General features: G+C 55.2%; 2 protein-coding genes across 2 annotated transcripts; one reads left to right on the forward strand and one right to left on the reverse strand.

Annotated features, from left to right (window-relative positions):
- Window positions 1-725: 725 nt before the first annotated feature.
- LOC34624026 lies at window positions 726-2,648 on the forward strand. Its single transcript, XM_026335621.1, has 4 exons — window positions 726-740; window positions 1,744-1,815; window positions 2,202-2,405; window positions 2,514-2,648. Exons 1-4 carry the CDS (start codon window positions 726-728, stop codon window positions 2,646-2,648), a joined length of 426 nt encoding a protein of 141 aa, XP_026191406.1.
- Window positions 2,649-2,731: 83 nt separating this feature from the next.
- LOC34624260 lies at window positions 2,732-9,160 on the reverse strand. Its single transcript, XM_026335622.1, has 13 exons — window positions 9,047-9,160; window positions 8,712-8,857; window positions 8,075-8,305; window positions 7,727-7,931; window positions 6,988-7,404; window positions 5,940-6,050; window positions 5,281-5,587; window positions 4,850-5,078; window positions 4,517-4,691; window positions 4,193-4,275; window positions 3,447-3,775; window positions 3,064-3,334; window positions 2,732-2,918 (listed from the first exon to the last, which is right to left on the reverse strand). Exons 1-13 carry the CDS (start codon window positions 9,158-9,160, stop codon window positions 2,732-2,734), a joined length of 2,805 nt encoding a protein of 934 aa, XP_026191407.1.
- Window positions 9,161-9,990: the final 830 nt, after the last annotated feature.

Here is a 9,990-nt window from a genome sequence, read left to right on the forward strand (position 1 = left end):
CCCCGCGATTTGCGTCGCTCTGTTGGGTTGGCTTTGCATAAATTTGCCATGCTGCGAGACGGGGATCGAGTTCTTGTAGGGCTTTCCGGAGGCAAGGATAGCCTCACGATGCTGCATGTTTTGCTGGACGTACAGCAGAGGGCCCCTATCCGCTTCTGCGTGGCGGCTGCGACTGTGGATCCCCTAACTAGCAGCTACAACCCAGCTCCTTTGGGGCCGTATTTACAGACTCTTGGTGCGCGAGTGTCACTATCGCAAAATCCTTACAGACTGAGGGGCTGTAGCGCAGTGTCTGTACAGAAGGCTCCCATCCCTCCCGCAGAGGCTGGGCAGGCATGCTGATGCGCCTGGTGGGGTTTCTGTTTGACGAGAAGAGGTCCTTGGGAATGCGCTCACACTTTAGCTGCTCTAGCAGATGCACTTGCTCGCAACCGTAAACCGGTGGTTCGCGATTGGCTGCCGCTGCACAGACAGACAGGCACATGGGAAGGCCTTTCTAGCAAGAACATTGCGCTTCTTGTGCGTTCTCTGTGACTTTCCCAACGCTGCTTTTTCAGGCGTAACGTGGTATCGCTTGCAGCTTCCGATTATGGAGCTCGCGAGGCAGCACATGCAAAGGGAGTCTATATGTGCCTTCTGCTCGAGGATGCGCAGGGGGCTTCTGTATTCCTGCATGCGCAAGGTGAGATATATATATACATATACATATATATATGTATATACATATGTGCCTTTTGTTTGTCCTGCTGCCTGGACACCTGGCGAACGCACATCTTTTTCAACGGAGTTTTCTTCCACCCGTCTTCGTGTGACACTCGTCAATGCAGAAGCTCCCGGTGTACAAGCAATGTGTGTGTGTGTGTATGGAATTTCCGCAGCACGGCTTCAACGTCCTGGCGCTAGGACAGCATCTGGATGATTTAGCAGAGTCTTTCATCATGTCCGCCTTCAACAATGGACGGCTCAACACCATGAAAGTATGAAGCTGGAAAGGGGGTCTTTGCCTCTATGGCCTCAAATTGTGTTCACATTCTTCCAGCCCGCGCAAACGCTGCCCCCGCAGTCTGACTTTCTGTGTTTCTTGTGCTTTTGTAAAGCCCCAGTGCGCTCAGCCCTGGCATGCACATCCGCATCCACGGCCATGTCTGCTGCCACCTCCCTGCACAGTGTGGGATTGCCTGTCCTATCCTGTATCTAGCTTCTCCTCCTGCAAGCTTTCGTGTCAGTTAGAATGTGGTGCAAAAACGAGTTTTGTCGCGCTTTCTCATCGGAGGCACACGACAGTCACAGGCAGGCCGCCGTGCTGCATGACATGACGGGTGTCGCCTGCTTGTACTGCAGTGTCACTACACCGTAGACGTCGGGGATGTCAGGGTCATACGGCCTCTAGTTTTTACGCGGGAAGCATCTACCCAAAGATTTGCAGAGACGCACAAGCTGCCCGTCATTCACGAGAACTGTCCTGCCTGCTTTGCACATCCCAAAGAGGTAAGAGGGCACGTTTGGCTCCCAGCTACTCTAAGCGACACAATACAAGATCTTTCGTCCCCGCCGTTATGGCATCCGCGAAGCAAGAACTCGGGAACTGTGCGCTCTGTCTGCTTGTAGTATGCATGTCCTTAGTTTGCTGGGGAGAACGACAAAATTTCTAGGCTGGGTACACAAAGCACTGCTTTAGGGGTCTGCAAGCCGGTGCAGACAAGTTCTCAAACTTCCTAAAGTATGGTGGTCATTTGCGCGCAGAGACACCGAGTCAAGCTGCTGCTCAGCGAGCAGGAAAAGGAAATTCCTAACCTCTTCAGCAATCTCCAAAAGGTATGTTCCCCCATATACATACCCTTAGGGGTGCAACCCCTTCTGTGTGTGTACATAACCTGTCAGATTCTGTATGCATGCATGCATGCATGCATATATATAGGGGGTGTGTACGTGTATGTATGTACGGGTATGTCTGCATGTAAGTATGCATGTACATATATATAGATGTATAGCTGTATATTCATATGTATATATAGCTATACATCTATATGTATGTAAATTTGCACCTATGCATGTATGCTGTGCTGCTGTTGCTTTTGCGTGTCGTATTTTGCTGTCTATGGATAAAATGGCGTCTGTTTTAATGCTGTGGGTGGCTGTTGTTGCGAGTGCAGGCGCTAGTGCCTCTTATGGCGATAGACCCGGTGGCCTGTGCGGTTAAGGGGGAGGGTGCCTTGTGCCAGGAGCCGCTTTGTGGGAAGGAGGCGGAGGAATCTGCTTCTGTGGCAGTGCCATCGCTGCTTGGGGAAGGGCTGCATGCGTGTGCTGCTGCAACGCCCTCTCCCGATGCTGTCATGGGAGCGGCAGCATTAGAAGACGAGGCAGCAGTCCTCGCCGTGACTGCTTGCGGGTCAGGTGTCTGTTCAGTGAATGGCAGCTAATGCTGCAGTTTAGAGTTCCCTGCCCATAGGGGGACGGCGGCGCTTTGGAGCCAGCTCGACAAGCCGTCGCAGCTGCTGCTGCTCCTGCTGCAGCACTGCAGGAGAGGGCATTCTAAGACGCTCCTCAGATCCCAAGGGCAGCCACGGCTGAAACACCGCAGGCGGCCAACGCCAATGCTGCGCATGCAGCAAAAAAGCAGCAGAGATACATATATTGTACATATATAGGGAAAGAAGTAGGGGGCTGCCAACGTAGCTTTAATAGAAATAGCACCCTTGACAGTGCGCGCACGGCGACAGTCAAGCGAATTTTATGGGCTGCCTCTAATACCGACGGCCCTTTGAGAATAACGTTTATACCCCCCCCCCTCGCTGCAGGCCGTTCGCAGAGCCTTCTGAGAGAAGACTGACCTGGTTACTGTCTTCGGAATCGCACGGGAGGAGGCGCAAATGGTGCTTTCTGGGGTGTATGGCCAGGCAGCGACTGCTGGCTTTGTGCTGCAATAGCAGCGTGTCGCTGTACGTCCACCTGTACGCAGCAGGAGGGGAGGGGATCAAGGCAGGCAGATGCGCACCTGGCGCTTGGCATTTTGACGCTTCAGAGCTTAGGGTTTACAGGAGATATATATATATATATATGTACCACTGCTGGGGGTCTTGTGGATTGCACGGAACCGCGATTAGCCGGCCGTCTAAACATGTGTCGGCTTGCGCCGAGGACAGCGCCCGAATCTGCAAATAGTTTGCTTGCTGCTCCTGCTGCTGCTCCTGCTGCACTTTTCTGACCGCTGCGAAGAGGGACCCCTCGCCGCTGCAGTTGGCTGTGACCTCAAGGCGCTGCCCAAGGGGTCCTTCCTCCGCCAAGAAGAGGCAGAGGGGCGGCCAGCGGTGCATCCATAGCCACTTGATGTTGCCTGCACGCAGGCAGTACTAGGGTGCGCGCATCTGACAAAGTCTACGCAGTCAGTTCCAAATCGTAGCCTCTCCGAGACAGGCTGGCTGTACTTTGGAAGAGGGTTTACGAACCTAGAAGCGGGATGCGATCCTCTAGCAAGCCTTGCGGAGGCCCCTGCAGCAGTCCTGTGTTTGCCGCCGCTGCGGCTGCTATTGCTGCGGCGCTGCGTTTGCTGCACCGCTCGACAAGTGCATGCGCCGCTGTGTCTGTGGAGGGACGCGTCTGGAGGGGCACGGCAGTGTCTGCAACTGCTGCTGCAACAGTATCTGCTGGTGTTGGACCGCCCTTGGCAGAAGCGGGGGTGGCTGTTGCCGCCATGGCTTTCTCCATACCTTGGAGTCGAAGCCACAAGGGTCTGGGGGGCCTTCCTAGGGGAATATTAGGTTCTCCGAGGGCAAGCCTATTGCGCACACCAACGTGCTGCCGGTAGGGTAGGGACGGACGTGGATTAAAGAGGCTCAGGGAGAGACCTAAAGAGAGGCTTTTGTGTGGAGAAAAGGAGAAAGAGAGAGAGTCAGAGAGAGAGGGAAAGTGAAAGAGAGAGAGGGAAAGAGAGAGTCAGAGAAAGAGGGAAAGAGAGAGTCAGAGAGAGAGGGAAAGAGAAAGAGAGAAAGAGAAAGAGAGAGATAAGGGGTAGCGGCAACGCTCCAAGCCTTAGGCCGTGTGCGCCGTGCAGCGGGCAGACACCTCGCTTGACCCACGAAACGAACCCCCTATCCAGCTTGTTGCACAGGCTTGCAACCTTCAACATTCGAGAAATCCTAGACTCAAAGGAGGAAGTGGGGAACGCTTTTCAACCTTGACCGGTGCTACTTACCACGGCAAGACGGCGAAGTCTCCCAGCCAAGCCTCTGCCACTCTAAGCCGGCTGCGAAGTAAAGCGTGTTGTTGTGCCTCTTCCTCCTGTGCGACAGACACCTAACGCTTGGGCCTATCGGCAAGCTGTAGTTTAGACTCCGCTGCCTCCCCCTCTCCAGCCCTCGACGTGTGTGGACGAACGCCAGAGGGTCGGACAGACGCTTTTGCCGCCTCGTGCGCGCAACGCGCAGAGGAAACCACTTCATCGGGTTCAAAGGCTTACTTGGAGCTGCAGGGAAGGGCCTAAACTGGCAAGCGCAACGCTGCTGCAAGGGGCACACACTAGGGGGAGTCCACAAGCTGCAGCAAGGAAAGAAACCTCGAGAAGCACGCCTTCTCTATGGTGCAGTAACGGCTCGGGTGTATCTGCAGCCAGCAGCAAGTCGCGCGCTGTAGCGAAAACTGCTCCTGGGAGCACCAAGGAAGATAATACACTGCCGCTCGCTGCTGCGCTGCCCCTGCCTTCCAGCTTCCGCCGGCTAAGATTCCAGCTGAGGGAGGCAGCTGCAGGAAAGCGCAGACACCAGCAGCAGCAAACACACGCGCTGCTGAAGCTAAAGTTGAAGCTGCAGCACAGCTAGGAAAAGACTACTCATTGCTCCCCCCCGCCTAGAACTCCAAGGCGTGACAGCTTGGAAGGCCCCTCTTCGCACCCGCATTGCACTGGGGGCCATCTGCACTGGGCTCCTCCACTTCTGCAGGGAAGACAACTGCAAACGGCTGCTGCTGCAATTGTAGGAGTAAGAACTTTAGCCAATGAGGCGCCACCCTTGCTTCCGGCGGCAACACCACTACTGTATCGGACTCCGCTTTCTGGACGGCAGCGTGCACTGCGGCAGCATAGGCTGCAGCAAACACGAACATCTTAAAGAGGAAAGGACCATGAGATTCGTGCTAAGGCCTGCTAGGTTGCTCCTCACGAGGAATCGGAGCTGAGGAAGAGGAGATCGCTGCTTGACGATGGCTTGAGGGCATGAGCCGCGGTGTCTGGACCGCTCGGCTGCTGCACATCGCCAAAGCGGAAAGCTCAGACTTCCGCATACGCACTCTGTTGCGTCTTTTGCAGCATTCGAAGTTTAGGAATTTGCTGCAACAAGGGCAGCAGGAACTCTCCTAAGAGGCCCGTGGGGGCCCCTGTTTCAGGGGTTTCTTGCCTCTGCTGCTTTTGGTCCGGCCTGTACGGAGACAGCAGCACTTCCTGCAGCAGCGGCTCGGGAGTATTTCGCAGCAGGTGCTGCAGCAGTTGCAGCAGGTGACTGATGTCTTCCTCTTTGACCGGTAAGATGACGGAGGTAGACGCTGGTGCGATCTCTTTTTCAACCAAGGCCCTGTACATACACCAAACAGCTCTCAGCTGATGAGGCTCTAAAGCCTAAGGGCCTTGGCTTTATAGTTCAGGACGCAGGAAAGAGAGAGGCCTCACTCGCACTCGGCAGAAAGGGGCCCAAAAACCTTCTCCTGCACCTCTGCTGGGTAAGAATCCTCAGAGATCAATTCCTTCAGGAGCGCAAAGGCCGCCTGCTGCTGCCGTTCGCGTTGCTGCTGAGGCAGCAGCAGTGGCATCTGACTGCGACGTGCGCGCAGTTGCAGCTTATTCGCAGCAAATAACAAGACAAGCAACAAGACAAACAGCAAGACAAGCAGCAGCGGCAGCCTTTTGAGGCGATGCAAGAAGGCCTCTCTGCAGCGTCCAGTCACCCTCTCACGCCAGCTCCACGCGCCAACGTTCCCTGCTCCTGCAGGATCTGCCGCTGCAGTTTCCGCCGCTGTTCCCGTGGCAACCGCTGATCGGCGGCACGCTGTCTCGAGGCTGGTGTCTGCCTTGTTTTTGCATGCGGAAACGCCATGCGCTAATGAAGATCTCGAAAGAGACCCCCTCCGCCCGCTTGCCCGTGAGTCCGAAGGCCACTGGCGCACCAGCATGATGGTCCGACCCTTAAACTCCAATTTTATATGCTGAAATGCCCTTTGATTAAATAGATATTTATGCCCTTTTGGGGGGGCTCAAAGCTGTGGGTGTAAGCCGCAGAGTTTCACCGTTACGCTTCATGAACACGAACTCTCATGTCGTAGGCTCGAGGCGTTGGGCGCGGGTCCCTTGCCCGCTTGCGTTTTTGGGGGGGTTCAAGTTCGGCTCACCCATGAAATATGAAATTTTTACAGAAGAAAATAGCAATACATTTCTAAACTACAGCTTAGGAGGGAGGAAGGGGGGCTACACTCCGCATAAAGGCAGTGGTTTTAGCGTGCAAGGGGGAAGTGACCCTTGACGCGCGCTGCCTTTTTCGTGAGTCTGTAAACAAGGGGGAAGTGAGCCGACCACATTCCCCCCAAAGCCTCCCCCTTTCTACTGGCTAAGACTGACATCCATCCCCAAAGCAACAACACCCTTGCTGGCGCCGATCAACACGCCTACTCCGTCCACTTCACCACCACGCGTTGCATTGTACTACAATAGGGGGGGGCAGGAGGGGGGGTGAAAAGGGAGCTATCTTCCCTTCGCCGACAGGCGAAAAGGAGGCTACTCCAGCCCGAGTTCCTTGAAAGCCCCCCCCAAAGTGCAACAGCGGCAGGTATACCCTACTACGCGAGGAAGAGCAGCATGTCGCCTGGGTGCACTTCCACCGTGAACAGGCGGCCTCCATAGGGGCAAGCCTTCATTACCGACAGGCGCGTGTGGCTCTTTGTAGGAACAAATTTAGAGGCCCCCAAAGATCTCTCGCAGCAGGGGCAGCTCAACTGAGCAAACGGAACGCTGCTATTGAGGGTGCTTGAGGCCTGCCTCGCCGCTGCCGCCTTTGCCGCTGTCGCTGCTGCCGTCTCCCCTGCGCTAGTTGAAGGGTGGTACGTAGAGGGAGAGCGACGTTCGCTGCCCCTAGAGCGCCCCCCTAAAGGCGAGAGGACGGCTTTTCTAGCAGTGAGACTAGTAGAGCGAAGCCGGGAGTTCTGACAAAGCTCCTCCAAGCTCGCCTCTACGCTCGCGAGGGCATCGAGACCCCACAGAGAGACGATTGGTATCTCCGGAGGTTCAGCGGCCTCGAAGCCTCTTTTTGAGAGCTTTTTCTCAGAGTGGCACTCCTCCGAGCGAACAAAAAGGCAGCAGGGGTCTTGGGGCCCCTCGTGCCAAAAGACGAGGTCCCCTGCTGCGATAACTTGCGCAAATACACCCTCCTGAGCGAAACAAGTACAATAAACACCCCACAGCAAAGAGCCTTGAGCCACTCACACCAGCTCCCCCTCTCTCCCCCTTCCGCCCCCCCCCCCGCTGCCTCCGCCGCTGGCGTAGGCGAGACAGCAGACAGCACCTGTCCCCGAGAAATCAACGCACTCTTCCCTTCTGCTTGATTAAAGCTGCCCAATCGCTGCTCTCTAACGGCTCTGAGGCCCCTGCAGGCTGCATAAATCCAGCGGGAGGGGAGCAGCAGGCTGCCGCAGGCACAGCATCGCGAAATGCCAGCAGCGGAGGCGACTGCTGCGTTTCAGAAGGCAACGCCTCCTGCTCCTCTGTGGCAGACGTTAATTCTACAGCCGCTGGGGGAAACAAGAAGGCCGCAAGGCCCGCATAAGGGCCCCGCAAACCCAGAAGGGCCACCCTGGCGCTCCGGGGGGCCCCCCCAGGGGGGCCCCCAAGGCGGTAGATGGGGGCTACGGCAAACATGTGGCACGTTGCAAAGTGCGTCGTTACTTCCCAAGGATGGCTGCGCACAAGTCACAAGCCGAGATTCTGGATGATTCGAATAGGCAGGATCGGCAGCAAAGATTTCTCATGCGTCTCTTCTTTGCCTTCGCGAGGGCGGGAAGAAAGGCGCACAGCGCACTGCACTCAGCCCTTGATACTTACAGGGGATGCAGTGGAGCGGCATTCCAGTCCTCCAAGTCGCAACAAAGAAGATCTGTGGGAAGGGCCCCCGTCCCGCGCGAGTCTTGCCGCACCCAGGGCCCCCTCGTCTGCTGCAACAGCAACAGCTGCTGCTGGTGCAGCTGCGTGGTGTATGCGATGCCTCCGGGGGCCTCATAAAGCCCAAACACGCCGATCACAAAGCCTCCCATACAGACGTTCCACAGCTTGAACCTGCATACAAATATAAATAGAGTATATACATATACACATGCGCACGTACACACAGAAAAGCACATATATATATACAGAGAGAGAGAGAGAAACATATATAGACGTATATACAGACATACAGACATACGTATGTATGTATCTATGTAGACACATAAACACACACACATACAGACATATATATACATATACATATGTATATACATATATATATATATCTATACATCTTATATATGTATATACATGTATATTTACGTATATACATGTGTATAAATATATCCATACACACAAACACCAGACCGTGTGTAGTTCATCTACGAATTAAAACAATTTGGCGCGTAATTGGCCACAGCCCCTCGCCTAAAGGCAGAGGCCCCCTTTTTCGCGTGGAGGGTTTGAGATCTTCTACCCAGTTGGTGTTTTTCGAGGATCGAAGAAAAGACAGTCCTCCATTGGTAAGCCGACAGAGATGCAGCGCAGCAAGCGCCAGGGGGGCCTCCCGCAGGGGCTTCTCGAGGCGTTAAGGAGGGGCCCCCCCCCGAGGCGATCAATGAGCTGGCTCTGCAGACACGCACATCAGTGTGACCCTTCTCCAGCCTTCAAGAAGCCCGAACGCGTAAAGGCTGCGTCCACAGTCTAACGTTTCGGAGGTTCACGGGAAAAGGGGTAATTGGTAGCGGCGGAAGAGAAAACGGGAGAGAGGGAGGGGTTACAGGAGGCCTCTACTGATGGTTCGAGCGCTACCGTTTGCGCATGCGTCCTGAGATCGTGCGGGCTGTCCGAGACGTATACGGGGCCCCCACTCAAGACTCTCGCCGCCGCCTGTAGCCTTGAGTGCCATCGCGTGAGCGACAGCATATCCCAGTCTGCGCCACAGGCACATTACTCCGCACAAGAGGAACGAAAAGCGGTTGTTACAGCTAAGCTCCTTCGGTGTGGTTTTTCGCAAGTCAGGAAGCAGCTGGCCCCTCCACTGCAACGTCCCTAAGAACAGCACTGAGCCCTTCCCGAGATCGAGACGAGCAGAAATATATTATTTCGTGTGCTTTCTCGAAGCCTCACCACACCGCATGAAGGGGCCCACCCAAAGGGCCGTAGCCGCATTCCCGTAAATGTGTGAACAAATCGAATGGGCAGTCTCCTCGCTCTGCAGATACAAATATAAGTAAATAGATATATATATATATATGTAAATGCATTTATATTTATATACGTAGTTGCAGGGAAAGCCGCATGCGAAGGTTGGTAGAGCGGCAGAGAGCAGCACTTTTGCAGGGCCACCACCAACAGTCAGTACACCCCACGCGCATTCATGCCCCCCTCCCTGGTCTCTCTGCGTCAACACAGCATTCGCTGCAGGAGACGTTCGTACATGGAGAGCCTTGTGGTCATCAGAAGTTCGCGTGCAGAGGATGTGCTTGTTCTGCCACATGCAAGGCCCCCAACACCCCATACACGTCAGCAGCGCAGCCTGGGAACCCCAGGCATCCACAGACACGGCAAACACGTTTTTATTTCCTGCTCTTGCTGCTGCTGCGGCTCGTGGGATGTTTGCTGCTCCTGCCTGGCCTCCTGCAGCCAACGCTACTGACGCCTTTTCGCAGCAGCAGCAGGTGCTGCAGCAGCACGCTCGAGGAGGTTTCGGGGGGGCCCCCAAATACAGGCGGTGTAACTGCATCGGTAGTAGC

Source organism: Cyclospora cayetanensis, unplaced genomic scaffold (assembly GCF_002999335.1).
Source record: "Cyclospora cayetanensis isolate NF1_C8 unplaced genomic scaffold, CcayRef3 CcayRef3_contig_740, whole genome shotgun sequence".
NCBI classification, from domain to species: Eukaryota; Apicomplexa; class Conoidasida; order Eucoccidiorida; family Eimeriidae; genus Cyclospora; species Cyclospora cayetanensis.

What these genes read in the sequence shown, in the direction of transcription:
- LOC34624026 (XM_026335621.1), top strand. An exon ending in TCTTCAGCAATCTCCAAAAG is followed by an intron (nt 1,816 to 2,201) that starts GTATGTTCCCCC and finishes TGTGCGGTTAAG; the next exon opens with GGGGAGGGTGCCTTGTGCCA. An exon ending in GCGGGTCAGGTGTCTGTTCA is followed by an intron (nt 2,406 to 2,513) that starts GTGAATGGCAGC and finishes CTCCTGCTGCAG; the next exon opens with CACTGCAGGAGAGGGCATTC.
- LOC34624260 (XM_026335622.1), bottom strand. Translation starts at nt 9,160, where the DNA reads ATGCTGTCGCTCACGCGATGGCACTCAAGGCTACAGGCGGCGGCGAGA. An exon ending in CGTTGGCGCGTGGAGCTGGC is followed by an intron (nt 5,588 to 5,939) that starts GTGAGAGGGTGA and finishes GAGCCTCATCAG; the next exon opens with CTGAGAGCTGTTTGGTGTAT. An exon ending in GCTGCAAAAGACGCAACAGA is followed by an intron (nt 5,079 to 5,280) that starts GTGCGTATGCGG and finishes TGTTTGCTGCAG; the next exon opens with CCTATGCTGCCGCAGTGCAC.